Below are 22475 nucleotides of genomic sequence, written 5' to 3' on the forward strand. Positions count from 1 at the left end.
CCACCCATCCATCTCTCCATTCATCCACCCATCCATCTCTCCATTCATCCACCCATCCATCCATCCACCCATCCATTTCTCCATCCATCCACCCATCCATCTCTCCATCCATCCATCCATCCACCCATCCACCCATCCATTTCTCCATCCATCCACCCATCCATTTCTCCATTCATCCACCCATCCACCCATCCATTTCTCCATCCATCCACCCATCCATCCATCCATCCATCCATCCACCCATCCATTTCTCCATCCATCCACCCATCCATTTCTCCATTCATCCACCCATCCATCTCTCCATTCATCCACCCATCCATCCATCCACCCATCCATTTCTCCATCCATCCATCTCTCCATCCATCCACCCATCCATCTCTCCATCCATCTCTCCATCCATCCATCCATCCATCTCTCATCCATCTCTCCAAACAGTTACATAAGACAAGATTTCCTGAAACTTTCATACATTCGTAAATAAAAACAACATCAATGCAATTGTTTCATGTATTACATATATATAATTTTTCATTTCTGAGTTATTTTTATTTATTTATTTTGCAAACTGAACTACACATTCTTTATTTCTTGTCACAGTTATTCCACAAGGCATGAAGAATGCAGAATGAGAAGCTGGTCATTTGATCTTGGGAGAATTTGATTAAAAATGTTCAATTGAACTTTTGTTTTCTCCAGAAGAGACACATGTGCCATTATTACTGTTCATCTTTTCTCAGGAGAAGCATTTGAGAAGAAGAACATCAGGCAAAAGACTTCATTTTCTCTATTATCTTTTGCTGTCTAGGAGAAACAAATGGGATTTTAAAGAGCTCTTGTTTATGTTTTCCACTCTTTTTGATCTGAGCTTCTGAGTTCAATATCTTAGCTCTATTAATTTTTCTCAGTATTAATGGGGTCTTTATACATGAAAATATGTAGTTGCCTTTTAAATGTTAGGATTGGGGTCCCTCATGAGGATGATCTTATTCAGGGATCAATGGCATCTAAAAGAACTGAACAACCCTTACAGTACACTGACATTAAAACAAAACAAAACACACACACATAATGATTCTGTCTCAGAGACACTAACAAATGACCGTAACATGAGAAAGAATATGGATATGATGCCCATACTTGCTTTCTGAGAATGTGGCAAAAATGTCGTTGACGCGATGCCCAAAACAGCTGTATAGATATAATCAGCTCTGTGTGTTTTTTATGAATTAAAAAAAAAAAAATTATTATCCAATGGAATTTAGTAGTATACAATATAGTATACAGAATTGACATAATACACCCCCCCCCCAAAAAAAACATGACAGAGTGTACAAATTGATTCATTAATAATAATAATAATAATATATATATATATATATATATATATATATATATATATATATATATATATATTCATTAATAAAGATATGACAAGTCTTTCTTGCTTTCTTATTGATAATGTTCTCCAGACTGGTGCAATAATTCTATAATTCTAAAATTTGGCTTGAATACTGACCATTTCCTCTTGTGTATATGAAATATTCCTAAAATAATAAAAAGTTAAATTATTATTATTATTATTATTACTTTCATTGGAATAAAACATACATATATTAAAATTATTTAATTTAATTATAACATTTGTTTTCCTTCTAATGAAATTTTCCACATCCACCAAATAAAACTTTATAATAGATTATTTTTCTATTGAACAAAAATCACATGAATAATCAATATCTAAATTAAACCTCTCTAACACACTTTTAGCTGGATATATACCATGTAAAATGTTAAATGTAAACTCCTTTACTTCATTTTAACAGTATGCTTCACAAACACACCCAGTTTAAATTTCTAAATACACACTAGTCCACAATGAGCTTTTATGAGAGTCTGTTTCACCTGTTAAAATATTCCTAATACTACAACTGTGTTTCAGAATATCGATATCTCCTAGAAACGTGCTGTGCTTAACATATATTGCCTCAGAAGAATCACTTTCACGAGTTCTTACAAAATGTATAACTTGTTGAGGAATGGCGCCAAATACAACAGCAGAGCTCGGTGTGTTTTGAGCGGGTTTGAGGCACAGTGCGCATGCGCAGTTCGCCATATTGCGCAGCTGGGCGTGAGATAGTGCGTCGAAAACATCGCGGCGACATTGTTTGTTTTCGTTGCGCTCAGTGACTGTTTTCTCTCTGTTGTTAATAAAATATTATGCGAAACCCCAGTCTAACAGGGTTATCGCTCAAATGAACAACTCTTGTCGCTTTAAACCGTTTTAGAGATCAGCTAAACGCGTTAGTCCGGCTGAAGTGTGTTAACGCTACGCGCCGTAGACGCTAACAAGATTCACATCAAAATCCCCCACACTGGATACACAAAGACAGATTCATTCCTAGGAGACCAAACAGGTATGTAATTTAAACACCCACTTTGACATTTAAATGTGTTTTATTACTCTATTGTAGAAGTTAAAGTCTGAAGTAAGCGCTGTTCGTGAGCTAGCATGTAGCAGGATGTGCTAGCACAGATCTCGCGTTGTTTACATTCTCTTGAGCTCGTTTATAAATCACTGTCATCGCATTCATGAGTTCACTGCACATCTACACATGTGTAGGTCTTCGCACTCGGTCTCAAATCAAGTGTTTGAAGGATTGTTGGGGTGTGAGACACTTTATCTAACGTAATTAAAACATTAGTAAACACGATGTTTGTCCTCAGTGTTTTGAAAACTTTCTGCTCTTTATTTTTTTGGGTGCTTTTATTTGCTTTAAACATCAGGTACAACATATATTGTATGAGTTAATATACACAAGTTTATATATATGTTATGTGTGTGTGTGTAATTATATGCTTATATATTTTTACACACACACATACAGTACGAGTCAAACGTTTGGAAACACTATTTTTTTATGTTTTTGAAATACTGCATTTCTTTGATCAAAAATACAGAAAAAACAGATATATTGTGAAATATTATTACAATTTAAAGTAATGGTTTTCTATTTGAATATATTTAAAATATAATTTATTCCTGTGATCAAAGCTGAATGTTCAGCATCATTACTCCAGTCTTCAGTGTCACATGATCCTTCAGAAATCACTCTAATATGATGATTTATCAATGTTGGAAACAATTTTAATTTTTGAAATCCGCTTGATACATTTTTCATAACCTGTGATACTTTTTTCAGCATTCTTTGATGAATAAAACGTTAAAAGAAGAACAGCATTTATTTAAAATAGAAATCTTTTTGTAATATACGTTACTATTCAAAAGTTTGGGGTAATTTTTTCTTTTCTTTTTTTTTTGTGAAAGATTATTAATACCTATATTCAGCGCGGATGTCGTAAATTGATAAAAAAAATTATAGTACAGATTTACATCGTTAGAAAAGATTTCTATTTTGCAATAAATGCTGTTCTTTTGAACTTTCTATTCATCAAAGAATCCTGAAAAACAAAATGTATCACAGTTTCAATACAATATGAACTGTTTTCAACATTGATAATAATCATAAATGTGTCTTGATCATCAAATCATCATATTAGAGTGATTTCTGAAGGATCATGTGACACTGAAGACTGGAGTAATGATGCTGAAAATTCAGCTTTGATCACAGGAATAAATTACACATTGCTATAATATTTCACAATATATTTTGTTCAAAGAAATTCTAGCTTAATGAGCAGAAGACATTAAAATTTTTAATTTTTCCAAACTTTTTACCAGTAATTTATATATTATATAATGTGTGTGTGTGTGTGTATTATTACCCCTCAATATCTCACTATTACTCTCAATCTCAATCCTCCTGTCAGGGCGAGTGAATGGACGCTTCACTGACGGCAGTGTCTTGCTGAACCGAGTTTATCCGGCACCGGGAGCCTCGGTAACTCCGAGGCCGATAACCAGCGCATGATGTCCATCACAAACACCCCCACCAGTAACGACGCGTGTCTGAGCATCGTCCACAGTCTGATGTGCCACCGGCAGGGCGGCGAGAGCGAGACCTTCGCCAAACGCGCCATCGAGAGTCTGGTGAAGAAGCTGAAGGAGAAGAAGGACGAGCTGGACTCTCTCATCACTGCCATCACCACTAACGGCGCTCATCCCAGCAAGTGTGTGACCATACAGAGAACGCTAGACGGCCGGCTGCAGGTACACACACATATCACACACACTACCAGTCAAAGGCTTTGGATCGGCAGGGTTTTAAAGTCTCTTCTGCTCACCAAGGCTGCATTTATTTGATTAAAAAATAAATAAATAAATTCTGTTTTCTATGTGAATATCTAGTAAAGTGTAATTTATTCCTGTGATCAAAGCTGAATTTTCAGCATCATTACTCCAGTCTTCAGTGTCACATGATCCTTCAGAAATCACTCTAATATGAGGATTTGATGCTCAAGACACATTTATGATTATTATCAATGTTGAAAACAGTTTTTTACAGTTTAATTTCAGGATTCTTTGATGAATGGAGAGTTCAAAAGAACAGAATTTATCTGAAATCTAAAGCTTCTGTAACATTAAACACTACCGTTCAATAGTTTGGGGTCAGTTAGAATTTTTATCTTATTTTTTTGGGGAAATAAATAAAAGAAATCAATACTTTTATTCATCAAGGATGAATTAAATTGATCAAAATTTACAGTAAAGATATTTATAATGTTACAAAAGATTATATTTCAAATAAATGCTGTTCTTTTGAAGTTTCTGTTCATCAAAGAATCCTGAAATAAAAATGTTTTCGACATTGATGATAATAATCATAAATGTTTCTTGATCATCAGATCATCATATTAGAGTGATTTCTGAAGGATCATGTGACACTGAAGACTGGAGTAATGATGCTGAAAATTCAGCTTTGATCACAGGAATAAATTACACTTTACTGTATATTAAAATAGAAAACCGTTATTTTAAATTTACATAATATTATATGATATTATTTTTTGTTGTTGTATTTTTAATCAAATAAACACAGTCTTGGTGAGCAGAAGAGACTTCTTTTAAAAACATTACAAATCGTACCGATCCCGAACTCTTGCCTGATAATGCACATCTGCATATATTGCTGTTGTTAAACACAGTCTGATTGGCTGTACTCTAGTCTTCTGCCTGTGTGTGTTCAGGTGGCGGGTCGTAAAGGATTCCCACATGTCATCTACGCACGGTTATGGCGATGGCCTGACCTTCATAAGAACGAGCTGAAACACGTCAAGTACTGCCAGTTTGCCTTTGACCTCAAATGTGACAGCGTGTGTGTGAACCCCTACCATTACGAGAGAGTCGTGTCTCCGGGAATCGGTCAGTGGATGTGTTTAACTTTTGTTTCAATCGGACTGAGTTAATTCCAATTAATGAATCTGAATGTAGTGTTTACATGAACGCTAAACATGTGATCGGGTTGATGTGCACAAGCTTAAAAACACAATATATTTTTTGACATGCGCACACTGCACGAATATACAGAGTTTCCCGCTGTTTGCGCATAATAACCAAAACAGCAGACTTAATATTTACCATCTCTGGTCATGATTTGGAGACAGTGAGTGTATGAGCCGTTGTGCCGCTGCTTATATTGATCACGCAGTAAAAATGCCTAAAACCAGTCGTGTGTGTATGAGCGTCTGAAACCAGCACTGGAGGACCGTCGTCCTGCTCCACTCCACACACGCAGAAGAGGAGGATTATAGGAGGACGAGACACTCGTTTATACCACACTTTATTCAACAGGAGAACAGCTCGTTCAGCGTGTCACATGACATTACGCTATTTCTACGTCATTACGTTATTTCTACGTCATTACACTTTCTACGTCATTACGTTATTTCTACGTCATTACGTTATTTCTACGTCATTACACTATTTCTACGTCATTACGTTATTTCAATGTCATTACACTATTTCTACGTCATTACACTATTTCTACGTCATTACGTTATTTCAATGTCATTACACTATTTCTACGTCATTACACTGTCTACGTCATTACGTTATTTCAATGTCATTACACTATTTCTACGTCATTACGCTATTTCTACGTCATTACGTTATTTCTACGTCATTACGCTATTTCTACGTCATTACGCTATTTCTACGTCATTACGTTATTTCAATGTCATTACACTATTTCTACGTCATTACGCTATTTCTACGTCATTACGTTATTTCTACGTCATTACACTATTTCTACGTCATTACGTTATTTCTATGTCATTACACTATTTCTACGTCATTACGTTATTTCTATGTCATTACGCTATTTCTACGTCATTACACTATTTCTACGTCATTACGTTATTTCTATGTCATTACACTATTTCTACGTCATTACGTTATTTCTATGTCATTACGCTATTTCTACGTCATTACACTATTTCTACGTCATTACGTTATTTCTATGTCATTACGCTATTTCTACGTCATTACGTTATTTCAATGTCATTACACTATTTCTACGTCATTACGTTATTTCTATGTCATTACACTATTTCTACGTCATTACGTTATTTCTATGTCATTACGCTATTTCTACGTCATTACACTATTTCTACGTCATTACGTTATTTCTATGTCATTACGCTATTTCTACGTCATTACGTTATTTCAATGTCATTACACTATTTCTACGTCATTACGCTATTTCTATGTCATTACACTATTTCTACGTCATTACGTTATTTCTACGTCATTACGCTATTTCTACGTCATTACGCTATTTCTACGTCATTACGCTATTTCTACGTCATTACGCTATTTCTACGTCATTACGCTATTTCTACGTCATTACACTATTTCTACGTCATTACGCTATTTCTACGTCATTACGCTATTTCTACGTCATTACGTTATTTCAATGTCATTACACTATTTCTACGTCATTACGCTATTTCTACGTCATTACGTTATTTCTACGTCATTACACTATTTCTACGTCATTACGTTATTTCTATGTCATTACACTATTTCTACGTCATTACGTTATTTCTATGTCATTACGCTATTTCTACGTCATTACACTATTTCTACGTCATTACGTTATTTCTATGTCATTACACTATTTCTACGTCATTACGTTATTTCTATGTCATTACGCTATTTCTACGTCATTACACTATTTCTACGTCATTACGTTATTTCTATGTCATTACGCTATTTCTACGTCATTACGTTATTTCTATGTCATTACACTATTTCTACGTCATTACGTTATTTCTATGTCATTACGCTATTTCTACGTCATTACACTATTTCTACGTCATTACGTTATTTCTATGTCATTACGCTATTTCTACGTCATTACGTTATTTCTATGTCATTACACTATTTCTACGTCATTACGTTATTTCTATGTCATTACGCTATTTCTACGTCATTACACTATTTCTACGTCATTACGTTATTTCAATGTCATTACACTATTTCTACGTCATTACGCTATTTCTACGTCATTACGTTATTTCTACTTCATTACGCTATTTCTACGTCATTACGTTATTTCAATGTCATTACACTATTTCTACGTCATTACGCTATTTCTACGTCATTACGTTATTTCTACGTCATTACACTATTTCTACGTCATTACGTTATTTCTATGTCATTACACTATTTCTACGTCATTACGTTATTTCTATGTCATTACGCTATTTCTACGTCATTACACTATTTCTATGTCATTACGTTATTTCTATGTCATTACACTATTTCTACGTCATTACGTTATTTCTATGTCATTACGCTATTTCTACGTCATTACGTTATTTCTATGTCATTACACTATTTCTACGTCATTACGTTATTTCTATGTCATTACGCTATTTCTACGTCATTACACTATTTCTACGTCATTACGTTATTTCTATGTCATTACGCTATTTCTACGTCATTACGTTATTTCTATGTCATTACACTATTTCTACGTCATTACGTTATTTCTATGTCATTACGCTATTTCTACGTCATTACACTATTTCTACGTCATTACGTTATTTCAATGTCATTACACTATTTCTACGTCATTACGCTATTTCTACGTCATTACGTTATTTCTACTTCATTACGCTATTTCTACGTCATTACGTTATTTCAATGTCATTACACTATTTCTACGTCATTACGCTATTTCTACGTCATTACGTTATTTCTACGTCATTACACTATTTCTACGTCATTACGTTATTTCTATGTCATTACACTATTTCTACGTCATTACGTTATTTCTATGTCATTACGCTATTTCTACGTCATTACACTATTTCTATGTCATTACGTTATTTCTATGTCATTACACTATTTCTACGTCATTACGTTATTTCTATGTCATTACGCTATTTCTACGTCATTACGTTATTTCTATGTCATTACACTATTTCTACGTCATTACGTTATTTCTATGTCATTACGCTATTTCTACGTCATTACACTATTTCTACGTCATTACGTTATTTCTATGTCATTACGCTATTTCTACGTCATTACGTTATTTCTATGTCATTACACTATTTCTACGTCATTACGTTATTTCTATGTCATTACGCTATTTCTACGTCATTACACTATTTCTACGTCATTACGTTATTTCTATGTCATTACGCTATTTCTACGTCATTACGTTATTTCAATGTCATTACACTATTTCTACGTCATTACGCTATTTCTACGTCATTACGTTATTTCTACTTCATTACGCTATTTCTACGTCATTACGTTATTTCAATGTCATTACACTATTTCTACGTCATTACGCTATTTCTACGTCATTACGTTATTTCTACGTCATTACACTATTTCTACGTCATTACGTTATTTCTATGTCATTACACTATTTCTACGTCATTACGTTATTTCTATGTCATTACGCTATTTCTACGTCATTACACTATTTCTATGTCATTACGTTATTTCTATGTCATTACACTATTTCTACGTCATTACGTTATTTCTATGTCATTACGCTATTTCTACGTCATTACGTTATTTCTATGTCATTACACTATTTCTACGTCATTACGCTATTTCTACATCATCACGCTATTTCTACATCATTGCACATGCGCAGTCCTTTCACTTTCGGTTTTCAATCTGATCAAGTGTTCACATGTTCTCTCGATCGGATTAGAAAAGGAATAAACCCCTTTCAATCCGATGGAAGTTTCATTGGGATTGAGCTCAGTCGGATCGATTAAGGCGTTTTACATGAAGGATTTCCAGTCCGATTGAGCCGTCAGTCCCACTACTAACGGATTGTTTGGTTGCATGTAAACGTAGCCCGTGTGATGTTTGTTTTAAAAGTGTTAAACTCATTCATCATGTCCTCTATGCATAATTAATCTCTCCTGTATTTTCTTCTAATCTAGATTTATCTGGACTCACACTGTCAGGCTCTGGTGAGTGATATTCTCTTGGAAAAGACCTTCTGGTTGGTTTTTCCGTGTTTTGAATAGATTTAAATTAAAGTCAACATGAAATCTTTTTATTTAAATTTTTTATTTTATACGTTCCTTGTAGGGCTGACCAAAATTTTAAAAGTCCCCCTGTGGTGAAAATCCAGCTTTTAATGTAGTTTATGTGTCTATGTGGTGTGTTTAATCTGCTTTAAGACAAACTATGTGTAAATTCGTAAGTTGACACCATTGCTGAGTATTTCCTCCTTAAAGGACAATTCCGGTGAAAAATGAACCTAGGGGTAATTAACACATGGTTACCGAGTCGATCGTTCTCTGGGATGCGTTTTCTTGATAATCAAATGTAAAAGTAAAGTAAAAGTAAAAGTAAATCGCTAGTTAATACCACTAACAAGGCTCAAAATAGCCTCACACTAACACGGTAGCATAATGAGGGTCCCTACATGCAAACCAAAGCATTGAGAACTTTGTAAGTGCGATTCCAAGTCACAGTTCATCTCACATGTTCGTGACTCGACTAGTCGAGACTGTACGGGGCTGTAGATTGTCCATGTGGAATTGATTGGATGGTTGTGGTTTGCTATTGGCTAATCTCATGTGAGTGACACAGAAATAACACAGAAAATAAGAAGTGCCAATTTTGATTTCATGGTGACTTTAATGACACAGACAGCAGTGGGTTTATTAGGCTACTGTCACTTTAAGACCGAATGCACTGATCTAATATACCGATACACGTGATTGTTAACCATTCAAAAGTCTCCTTAAAATGACATTATGGAAGTAAAATGTGTTTCATATGCATTTTCATACACTTGACATGGACTGTGCATCTCTATATGACGTCTTTCAGGTCCATCAGCCCTGATGGTGAAGGATGAATATGATTACGAGTCGCAGCAGTCTCTGCCCAGCAATGAGGGACACATGCAGACGATTCAACACCCCCCCTCGAGACCGGTGGCCCCGGAGCCCTTCAACACGCCGGCCATGCTCCCGCCAGCAGAGGGCAGCAGCTCCGCCTCCAGCTCCGCCTTCTCCAACATCGCGGTCGGATCCGCAAGTACGACACACACACACACACACACAGTTCCTCAGCATATCACTTAATCGCATAGGCCATGCTGAAAAGCTTTCTCGTTTGTGTAGGCGTCATATTTAGGGATGCACGGTATATCGGTATCAGCCGATATATGTTCATTTTCAACGTTATCGGCCCGATAAGAAATTTGGCCGATATATTAAAGCCAATAAATAATGTATTATTTCCTGAGACTCTTCAGATGCGCACTGTTCAACATGCTGATTCTGAATTGCTTGAAATATGATTGAAATCACTTCAAAAAAGGAAAATGCAGTTCAGTGCAACATGTGCAGCGCAAGTCTGTCATATCGGCTACATATAATTATACTGTTTTTGAAATCAGGCTCTCAAAATTATATGAAACTTTTAGATTTAGATTTACGACCATTATATCGGTTATCGGCTTTCAAATATAAAGAATTATCGGTTATCGGTATCGGCCAAATTTTTCATATCAGTGCATCCCTAGTCATATTCTTCATCGGTGTCTTGTAGGGCTGGGCGCTATGACCGGAGAGATTCAGTGTGATCACATGTTCAGCACTGGCTGTTACATTACTCACGCATGAGAATGACAAACAAACATGGACTAATGCACAAATACCAAGTGGGATGTGTTGAGCAACTTCCTGCATATGTCAGTGTATGCATTTACATTTCTGCATTCTGCAGATTTACATTGCATTGAAGGTATTCGACTATATTATTAGTGATGCACCGAAATAATTTTTTTACTGAGACCGAAATAAAAGTTTTCATTTAACCAATTAACCAAAAATGAAAAGTTTATTTAATAATCAATTAATCTGATTTATTTAATAATAAACACTAACATAAAAACTGAACTTTATATAAAAGTTTAAATTGCACATAAGGCAATTTATTTTTAATTCAACTTTTAATAGGAATATTTGTTGTAATATTCAAACGGTGGCTGTAAATAAAACTGGTTTTCATGACAGAAGATAATATAATGAATATGTAATATAGTGCATATATTTATCAAAATGCTTCTCTCTAGAGTTATTTTTCTAGCTGACTATCGAGTTTATGGTCATTGAATGGCTTTATTGACGTCTTTCCGCTGATTGATGGATTACATGAGACATGATTGATTTCAGGAAGTTGTTCTGAAGTATATTTGCTGCTGTAGCTCGTAGTAAAGAGGAAGAGTTGATCGGTTCATCTGTCACACACATTTAACTCACACAAACACACATTTACTGACTGAAAAATTAAAATTTCTTGTTTCTGTTTGAATTAAGAATTTTTTTTTTTTTTTTTTGCTTTAAGCAAAAACTCACTTAATTTTCATTTATTAACCCAGAAAACAAGGCATAATATCTTATGGCGCTTTACTACTTTAGTAAATGCATCTTGATTTAAGAATTTGTAGATATTTGACACAAGACATAAATACTAAGTAAGAAAAGCATTTTTTACAGTGTATTGTTAAATTATTGTATACAATTAATTTAAATATTATTGTTATTATGATTATTTTAAATGTATTACTCCAGAGTTTGCCATGAATATATCTTAAAGCCTTAAAGTCCCTCTGTAGTAAATCACTTTATCCCTTAAAACTCATCTTTGATCACTAAAATTACATATTTAAAAAAATTTTCCTTGGAAAAAAAATCTTAATGACTTAAAATATCTTGAATGTAACTCGACACCCTTGCCTCATTTAGTATGCGCGGTTCTATGAATATGCAAATGAGCCCCGCCTCCACTCACTCACTCAGCTCAGAGATCCACTGTTTGACGATCACACGTTGATCTGATTGGTTACAAGGTAGTTTGTGACCTTGTTTGTGAACTTTGTTTGTGCAACTCAAAAGTCATTTGCAGTTGTTGAAATTTCGGTGCATCACTATATATGATGAGTTAAAACACTGCCATAGTTATTAAAGCAGCTGTGCTGTGATGCACGCTTGTAGTCCTGCCGCCCAGTCCCAGTGTTTAATGGTGTGTGTGTGTGTGTGTTGATGTGTGCATGCCGCCTCTCTCCCCAGCTCAGCCCGGTAGTGTTCTGACAGCAAGCCATAGCAGTGAGAGTCTGCTGATTGCATCAGGGACAGGGCCGGGCTCTCAGCAGAACGGCTTCCCTCCAGGCCAGACCTCCACGTACCATCACAGTAAGCCATCAGTGAACCTCCACCCACTGGCTATAGGGTTGCAACGGTATGAAAAATATCACCGTATACGGTATTAAAGCAGTGGTATAATGCCCTTTTCACAAGATGTAAAATAAGTCTCTGATGTCCCCAGAGTGTGTGTGTGAAGGTTTAGCTCAAAATACCCCACAGATATTCTTATATCGCATGTTACAATTGTCACTTTTTGAGGGTGAGCAAAAACACACCGTTTTTGTGTGTGAATTGCTTGATCATGTTACTTCACAGTGCATTAACTAATGTTAACAAATACAACTTTTGATTTCAATAATATAGGCTATTAGTAAATGGTGAAGTTAACATTAAGAAAGATTAATAAATGCTGTAGAAGTGCAGTTTATTAATAGTTAATGTTAATTAATGTAGTTAACTAGAGTTTAATAAATGGAACAGTATTGTAAAGTGTTACCGATCTGTTATACACCGATTCAGACGTCTCGTGAGTTCAGTGTTGGACGAATTGTTTTAACCGTTCATTAAAGGTCCCATGACATGAAAATTTCACTTTATGAGGTTTTTTAACCTTAATATGAGTTCCCCTAGCCTGCCTATGGTCCCCCAGTGGCTAGACGGTTTGATAGGCGTAAACCAAGCCCTGGGTATTTTTGAGAAAATGAAAGCTCAGACGGCGAATCTAGAATCTTCCCTTTATGTCGCCATAAGGGGAAAGGTCACCTCCCCTTTCTCTGCTTTGCTCGCAAAGATAATTTGGCCCGCCCATGAGAAAATGAGCTGCGCGAGCGATATTGGTTTTTCCTCGAGAGACATCATGGCTTGCAAACGAGCGAAGCATGGCAGTCGCTCAGTGTTTGGATAAACAAATGAACACACAAGTATTTTTTTAGTTCCTTCATCCGAGCCTCTGAAGAACCAGTGGGTTATGGGAATGTCTGATGTGTAACTGTTCAAGTTCAGACAGATAATCTTTCTCTCAAAGTCGTTCAATACTGTTCATGCATCAGTAAGTCAAGCCAGTGACTAAACGATCAACTTCACATCGTTTCTCTTAGTAGGATGAAAATAATCTTACTTAAACTGTGATTAATATACAGAAAGCGATCAAAGAACAATCCCTTTCCAATCGCCCAAGCTGTCAATCACACAGCGCGAGTTTATCTGGACACTTGCCAAAACTCGTTATGAAATCAATGACGCTGTTACACTGCACAACGAAGCTCTTACTGTACTTACCTCATGTTTGCATTGGTGAAATCATTAGTGAGAGTGCAGAAACTGTGTTGCAATGATAAGATCTTCATTCACGCGATCAACAGGCTGTTATCTGCTCAATGCTCATCACTGCAACTGTTAATGTAATGGGAATAGACCTAAATTCTTAAAAAACTTCTCACGATTCGTTAATCCAGATAGCTGTAATAGTAAAAACATATAATAACTGTAATAGTAAAAATATTTGTGAGAGTTCCACATGTAATGCTAGATATTTCATATGCAAGCATGTCAGCCAATCACAGCAGTGGGCGTTTACACTGAAGTCTCTCAGCAGCCAATCACAGCAGTGGGCGTTTACACTGAAGTCTCTCAGCAGCCAATCACAGCAGTGGGCGTTTACACTGAAGTCTCACACAGACACGCCCCTTCAAACAGAGTGTTCAAATCAGAGGCTAAAATCAGGCTAGAAAAAATGCCTTTTATTTCTAAATTATTACAATTTTTGATCTTAAAAACATGCTAACATTATAAGGGCACCCTAGGAAACATTATGAAATAATAAAATAATCCATGTCATGGGACCTTTAAAGTGAATCAGTTCAAATGAGTCATTAGTTCGCGAATCGGACGTGTCATTAGCGGACGTGTGTGCGTTGTGTGATTATCCCAGCAGTTTAGGACATCGCACAAGATTTGTGTCAAACACAGAAAACATTTCATCACTGGATAGTTTTTTTCGTTTATTGAAAGTGTGGAAAGCGGCTCTCTCTCTCTCTCTCTCTCTCTCTCTCTCTCTCTCTCTCTCTCTCTCTCTCTCTCTCTCTCTCTCTCTCTCTCTCTCTCTCTCTCTCTCTGTGTGCTCGTTCTTTCCGTTAGCATGCGCCCTGTCACATGCGCTGCAGTCAGTCATCTATCGATCACTCACCGATCAAATAAGGCTTTGGCGGGACAAAAATACGCTTTGGCCGCCCAAATAATTTCAATGCAGGAAAAACCCGGCCAATATAAGCAAACATGTGATGCGTTTCCTCCTTTTGCAGCCACTTTGCGTTTTTGCAAGTTAAATATCTATCCTCTAGGACATCCAGGTGTTTGTTTTTTCTACATCAAGTATTCCCATACTGCAAATTATAACTTCTTTTCGACAGGGGATTTTTCTCGCTGTGCGCAAGTTGAAAGTCTTATTTTTCCCAATGCCGTAGATAAGCAAACGTGCACAACATGATGATCGTACATGTTCATGCGGTGATACAACATCATACCGTTACAACCCTGGCTCCTTAAAAACTCTTACATCTAGTCTGATCAAATTTAAGGTCATAGAAGTCTTGAATATCTTAAATGGTGTAAGAAACGTCTTAATTACAAGAGGTTTTAGATTTGGGGATGGAAAAACACGATATGGCTTATGCGATGATGTAAATGAATGTGAGCACTGCATGTTTCAGAGTAAAAGTGGTTTGTTCACGATCCGTGAATACCACTCACTCATTCATGCCATGCGTTTGCTTTGATCTGTTGATGAATTATGACAATTATGTTTATATGAGACCTGACAACTCGTCGCCCATCAGTGAAGAAAGTTTACATGGCATCATCTTTTCATATTACCTCTGTATAATAAAGCCTAATAAAGCTTTGTTTACAGAGGTTTATAGTTTACCGCTATATTTTGGCGGTTCTATAAGCAACATTTTTGTTCAGACCAGTGCGAAGATATAATATTTTTATGCAGCTTACATGCAGTGTTGGACATTTTAACCAGTGGATTGATTAGAAAGTCTTTTCTGCTTACCAAAGCTGCATTTATTTGATCCAAAATACATTAGAAATGTCTTTACTGTCACTCTAGATCAATTTAATGCATCCTTGCTGAATGAAAGTATTAATTTATTTCAAAATATGACCCAAACATTTGAACAGTAGTGTTTAATGTTCTATTTCAGATAAATACTATTGTTTCGAACTTTCTATTCATCAAAGAATCCTGAAAAAATAATAATTAACTGTTTTCAACACTGATAATAATCATAAGTGTTTTTTGAGCATCAAATCATCATATTAGAGTGATTTCTGAAGGATCATGTGACACTGAAGACTGGAGTAATGATGCTGAACATTCAGCTTTGATCACAGGAATAAATTACACTTTACTGTATATTCACACAGAAAACAGCCGTTTTACATTGGAATATTTAAGTTTTTAATGTATTTATGATCAAATAAATACTGCTTTGGTGAGCAGAAGAGACTTTAAAAAATATTAAAAATAGAAAAAACGATTGTGTATATAATGGTTTAAAGTTTTTATTTATTTAAATGTATTATTTGAACTGTAAAGTTGTTTTTACGGTTCAGGATGTCATCATAAACATTGACCTACATCTCCTCCCCAATACGGTGTTCATTTTATTTGTTCATTATTTTTTATTATTTATTAGGTCTTAAAAAGCCTTACATTTGATTTCAAAACCGAAAGCTTTTCAGCATCTCCTGCTTCCAGCACATTCAGGCATGAGTGAAGTCTGCTTGATGACAGCAGGTCCGGTGTCTCTTCTTCTGTCCACAGACGCCACTTCCACCTGGACGAGGAACAATAACTTCACTCCCAGCGTTCCTCACCATCAGAACGGGCATCTTCAGCATCACCCGCCCATGGCACATCCGGCACACTACTGTGAGCACCTCATGATCAGCACAACACGAGACCGAACACACTCAGACCAAAAACTATTCAGACACCTTCAACATTTCTCACATTATCACAGTTTATTTGCTATAGTTTAGAAAACGGTAATAAAATATGAGCAGAACTCAGTTGATATTTGACTGGTTTTGTCCGTCCTTCTGTTAGACTGTCTCACACATGAATTATGTTGAATATCTGTCAGCTGTTAAATTTAACTACACAATTAGATAATACCAGTTTAGCTCAACCAATCACCAAGCAATGCTTCATTTTGTTCAGTCTGTGTGTAAAAAGAGCATTAGCAATTAAAGAAAATACTTCAGCAAAACATGATCAGCTCAAAGTGTCCCAATCATTTCTGGGCCCAAATTTTTATAACTTTTACTGGTAGTCTCTGTATGAAGAATATTTGGGTATAATACGACACATTTGACTTTATTTTGCTGTCCTCACTTATATAAATGAACTATATTGTTCTGCAAACACTAGTGAAAAATAAATAAAACATATCTGGTGTCTGAATAATTTTTGGTTTGACTGTATGCATATGCACTTTCTCATCATCTTTATTTTCTCCTCAGGGCCTGTTCACAACGAAATCGGATTTCAGCCCCCGATATCCAACCATCCTGGTAAGAGTTTCACTCCTATGATCGTATTCCAGTCATAATCATCACCGGATGTCTCATGATCCTCTCGTCTGGAGCAGCTCCTGAATACTGGTGCTCCATTGCTTATTTCGAGATGGATGTTCAAGTGGGCGAGACCTTTAAAGTTCCCTCCTCCTGCCCGGTCGTGACGGTCGACGGATACGTGGATCCCTCAGGAGGAGATCGCTTCTGTCTCGGACAGCTCAGCAACGTCCACAGAACAGAGGCCATCGAGAGGGCAAGGTAGCACAGTGATCGTGATTTATTGTAGATGTTTGATTACAGTAGGGCTAACAGTATCGTGTCACAATATATAGCAATACAAAAATGCGACAATATGTATCACGGCTATTGACAATATGCATTTAGAATAGTTCACCCAAAATGAAAATTACTGTATGAGAAACAATTCAAGTTTTCAGAGTTTTAGTGTCAGTACTACATTAAACTACTATATATAATGTTGAATATAATGTATAATAATGCACTGGGGAATATTTGTGGGTCCTGATAATGCCAAATGTCTGATGTTACCAGTAAAAAGTGTCCTACATTATACATTATTTTAAATATATCTAGTCTAACAGAGATCAAGAATATTCATCTAAAGTAATTCTGTATTTTCATCTTCAGAATCATGAATATTGTTATTCTGGTGTCTATATTGTTCATTGGGTTTCAGCACCAAGTCCATCATATTCATTTACACACACAATGTAATGTCAGATTTAGCATTTAATCAACAGTAAATCTTTTATCATATGTCTTGGAGTATCGCAATAATATAGTGTTGTGAGTTCAGTATCGAGATATGTGTCGAATCGTGACGTGAAGGTCTCGTTACACCCGTATTGATTACTATTCGAGCTGATCTGAGGCCTGTTTTCAGACTGCACATCGGGAAAGGCGTCCAGCTGGAGTGTAAAGGTGAAGGAGATGTTTGGGTTCGCTGTCTCAGCGATCACGCCGTGTTCGTCCAGAGCTACTACTTGGACCGCGAGGCCGGCCGCGCTCCTGGCGATGCTGTGCACAAGATTTACCCCAGCGCATACATCAAGGTGAGAGGAGCGCCTGCTTTAAGCCTTGAAAGATACGTTTAGGTAGTGAAAATGTAGTTTTGCATCTCAGGAATAAATTGCATTTTAAAATAGTCAAACCAAAAATTATTCAGACACCGGATATCTTTCACTAGTGTGTGCAGGGCACTGTTTATTTATGTAAGGGAGGAGAGCAAAATAAAGTCAAATGTGACATATTATACTAGGGCTGAACGATTTTGGAAAATAATCTAATTGCGATTAGTTTTACCAATATTGCGATTGCGATTTAATATGCGATTTATTTTTTAAGCTCTTTATCTTTTCTATTATTTCAACAAAAACAAGCAATACATCATTGTAAAATAGGATGGGAATCTTTAGGCACCTCATGAGCCGATCAAAATTTTTTCTTATTAATTAATCTTATTAATAAAACTTAAAATATTTATAATTATAAGTACTTTTAAAAAGAAATACACATTAAAAAACTAAATGTTCATCTCTTTTGAAATATAAGATGTGGTTTGTCCTGTCTGTTAAAATAACTGACTGCGTTTACATTAATTTCGCGTCATAAAAGCATTTTGAGATGCAAGTACATTTAACCACGTAGACGGAGTCGCTCACAGCCGCATGCTCAAGTGCTCTTCGCAAAGCGCGTGTGACTATTTGAAACTGAATGCAGCTTCTGTCGGTGATTTTCATATTTTTAATAGATAAGCCAACTAAATTCCAAAAGACATGATGCCTTCGTAGAGCATTTGTACACCAGTGACATTTATGAAGACGTGGGACCAAAGATGATTCGACACTTTGAGCTGATCATGTTTTGCTGAAGTGTGTTTTCTTTAATTGCTAATGCTCTTTTTACACACAGACTGAACACAATGAAGCATTGCTTGGTGATTGGTTGAGCTAAACTGTTGTCGGTCTCCCACAGGTGTTTGACCTGCGCCAGTGCCACAGGCAGATGCAGCAGCAGGCGGCCACGGCTCAGGCGGCGGCGGCGGCTCAAGCAGCGGCAGTGGCCGGGAACATCCCCGGACCCGGATCGGTCGGAGGAATCGCTCCTGCTATTAGTGAGTCTTCCTACACGTCTACACTCCAGAGCTGCAGTTTCAGGTTCCCAAACCTGGAAATTCGATCATCTAGTCTCACCCCTACAGAACCCCTAATCTGAACAATGTTGCCAATGCAAGGTTTAGGGATGCACGATATATCGGTCATTATATCGGTATCGGCCGATGTTCATTTTTAATGTTACTGTTATCGGCCCAATAAGAAAGTTTGTCCGATATATTAAAGCTGATAAATAATGTATTATGTCCTTCAGCTGAGACTCTTCAGATGTTCAACATGATGATCCTGAATTGCTTGAAATATGATTGGAATCACTTCAAAATAGGAAAATACAGTTCAGTGCAACATGTGCAGCGCAAGTCTGTCATATCGGCTGCAGAACATTATAATGAGAAGAGAACATCATTATAATTCTGTTTGGGACGTGGCTTTTAATGATGAGACTTGTTTTTGTAATCAGGCTCTCAAAAACTAAATAAAAATTTTGGTTTAGATTTATTGGTCAATATATCGGTTATCGGTATAAAGAATTATCGGTTATCGGCCAAAATTTTCATATCGGTGCATCCCTAGTTACGACACTGTAAAATCATTATTGCTCATTGTCTTGCGCAAACTCAGCTTAGTTTTAAGAACATTAACCCTGCAGATGAAAATCATTACAGTAATGTTGTTTTGACAGATCCAGAAAACAGGAGTGATTCTGAGTCTGTGATAGTTGCCAGATATTTTCTTTGTTTTATTGGTAACACTTTACAATAAAGTTCATTAGTTAATGTATTTACTAACATGAACTAACCATGAGCAATACATTCGTTACTGTATTTATTAATCTTTGTTAATGTTAGTTAATAAAAATCCAGCTGTTCATTGTGTGTTCATGTTAGTTCACAGTGCAGTAACTAATGTTAACAAATACAACCTTTGATTTTAATAATGTATTAGTAGATGTTATAATTAATATTAACTAAGATGAATAAATGCTGTAGAAGTATTGTTCATTCTTAGTTCATGTTAACTAATGAACCTTATTGTAAAGTGTTACCTTTTTATTTTATATCTGTGACAAAATGGCTCTAATTGTAATCTTCTGTCAGGCTTGTCCGCGGCGGCTGGTATCGGTGTGGACGATCTCCGCCGGCTCTGCATCTTGCGCATGAGTTTCGTGAAAGGCTGGGGCCCGGATTACCCCCGGCAGAGCATTAAAGAGACGCCCTGCTGGATCGAGATCCACCTGCACCGGGCCCTCCAGCTGCTGGACGAGGTCCTGCACACCATGCCCATCGCAGACCCCACGCCGCTGGACTGAGACACGCCACAGGCCTTCAACCCATCGGGGTCAGAGGTCAACGCCACACGGATGCATATGCATCGATTTCATTGAAAGATTCATTTCGTTTTTGCTTTTATTTTTATTTTTTTCATTTCCCCTCTTCGGCCCCAGTAATGCTGTGCAGAAGGTGTTCCAGTTACCAAATTTATCATCTAAAAAAGTTTTGCATGAAAAAGACGTGAGCTCCTCAGAGGTGCATGCTGGGATTGGGTTCGGTCTTCAAAAGCCGTTTTAATGAATTTGTTTCCAGACATTCTCCAGCCTCCCAAAATGGCTGAAATGGGTCTAATTTCCAGAGTCTCACCGGTTGAACGTTTGACGAATCATGCAGAAGTTTCTTTCACACGCGGTTCGGATCGCATGTACATGAAACATCAGTTTACTTTAGAGCCTCAAGCTAATCGGCTTGACCGTTGTTAACCCTCATAGCAAGACGATTCGTCTAAACTCATACATGCACCTGCTTTATTTGTGTTCTGAATGCTTCTTTTTTTTATTTGATTTTTTTAGCCAAGTACATGTGCTAGCACTTTCTTTTTTTCTTTCCTATTTCTCTTTGCAGCTTGTGAATAAAAAGAATATCCTGCACCTCTTTTACAAACATGAACACGTTTATGAATTGAACTCAGTACTAAGATGATTGTCCTTCATTATTATTGGTTTAATGCAGCTGATTTAATGGTTAACGGTCACAAGGGCTCCATTTGACTCACAGGAAACTGATGCATTAACAACTTTTATACCATTAATCTCTCTGATGCCCGAGAGTATCAGTTATTCATATAGCAAATGACGGTCATGTTTTGATATGAGATGAACTGGAACCGTGTGTTTTGATGTGAACATTGGAAGCCACATGACATGAACATTATGGAAAAAGATGTCAGTATTATTCAGAGCTTGTGTTCTTCTTTCTGAACCGACAGACTTGCTCTGGGAATGCCATACGTGACGGTTCAGCCTTGCATGTGTCGAGTGAGATCTGATGACCGAGTCATACTTTTGTTGAGCCTGATTTCATTTCACTGTTTGGAAAGAAACAGGAAGGTTCAGAAATGGAAGATTCCTCAAATAGCTCGTACTTTTAGCAGTTTATCAAATACAGAATGCTATTAAATTGATTTTGAAGTCTTGTGTATTTCATGGTCCATTTACTCATTTTCACAGACACACTTTTTGCACGTTTCAGAGCAAAATCAGAGACAATAATCATTAAAACCACAATGTAAAATGTAACGGTTCACATCTTCACCTCATTCTATTATATATGCATTTATGAGTAAAAATATTTTTCATTGACTCAAATGTAATGACAATATCAGTTAGTAATTATATTTTTAATTTAGTGGTTAATTTGTGGATTTTGCTATTTAGTATAAATTGCATATTCTTGTATTAATATACTACTCGTGCATCTCTACATCAGCAGTGTCGTGCATGCCTATATTAATATTCATGTAGTGGGCGTGGCATGTCACTTTAACACGTCATTACGAAACAGTTGTTGATCTACAAGTGGCTGGACTATAAGGACAAATTAACGTGCTTCCTGGTTAATTTTGGGTAACCTACGTTAATTTTAGCTAACAAACCTCACTAATTAGCCACAGCTCTCCTAAGGTAAAAGTGTCTCGCGACTCTCGCCTCAGTGATTCGCGCCATTTCTGTCAGACGCGCGACAAAGAAGTTCGACGGGATTTTCATTGTAGAAATCGTCTTAATCATCTAATCAGGTAAGTAAAACAAAGTCCGTTGCTATATTGTAACCTTATTATGAAGTTTGACACTCCAAATACATTGTAAAAATATTCAGATGTATAATT

The 22475-nt window shown here is 36.4% G+C and overlaps 1 protein-coding gene across 3 annotated transcripts; it reads left to right on the plus strand.

The window, feature by feature from the left end:
- Positions 1 to 2118: 2118 nt before the first annotated feature.
- smad4a (SMAD family member 4a) lies at positions 2119 to 20842 on the plus strand. Of its 3 annotated transcripts, none has more exons than XM_079860678.1 (12): positions 2119 to 2414; positions 3829 to 4168; positions 5146 to 5320; positions 9376 to 9405; positions 10277 to 10486; positions 12526 to 12648; positions 16403 to 16537; positions 17131 to 17181; positions 17259 to 17442; positions 18089 to 18257; positions 19180 to 19318; positions 20417 to 20842. In XM_079860678.1, the coding sequence occupies exons 2-12, from the start codon at positions 3926 to 3928 to the stop codon at positions 20626 to 20628; spliced, it is 1671 nt and encodes a 556-aa protein (XP_079716804.1). In that variant the 5' UTR covers positions 2119 to 2414; positions 3829 to 3925; the 3' UTR covers positions 20629 to 20842. The 3 variants fall into 3 exon arrangements, with proteins under 3 accessions (XP_079716804.1, XP_079716805.1, XP_079716806.1); XM_079860679.1 differs by having other exon boundaries at positions 16430 to 16537; XM_079860680.1 differs by lacking the exon at positions 12526 to 12648 and having other exon boundaries at positions 16430 to 16537.
- Positions 20843 to 22475: the final 1633 nt, after the last annotated feature.

Source organism: Squalius cephalus (genome assembly GCF_949319135.1).
Source record: "Squalius cephalus genome assembly, chromosome: 24".
NCBI classification, from domain to species: Eukaryota; Metazoa; Chordata; class Actinopteri; order Cypriniformes; family Leuciscidae; genus Squalius; species Squalius cephalus.

Excerpts from the sequence above, each read along its gene's own strand:
- smad4a (XM_079860678.1), top strand. The coding sequence starts at position 3,926 with ATGATGTCCATCACAAACACCCCCACCAGTAACGACGCGTGTCTGAGC. Across the intron at positions 5,321-9,375 it reads AGTCGTGTCTCCGGGAATCG|ATTTATCTGGACTCACACTG; the intron begins GTCAGTGGATGT and ends CTTCTAATCTAG. Across the intron at positions 9,406-10,276 it reads ACTCACACTGTCAGGCTCTG|GTCCATCAGCCCTGATGGTG; the intron begins GTGAGTGATATT and ends GACGTCTTTCAG.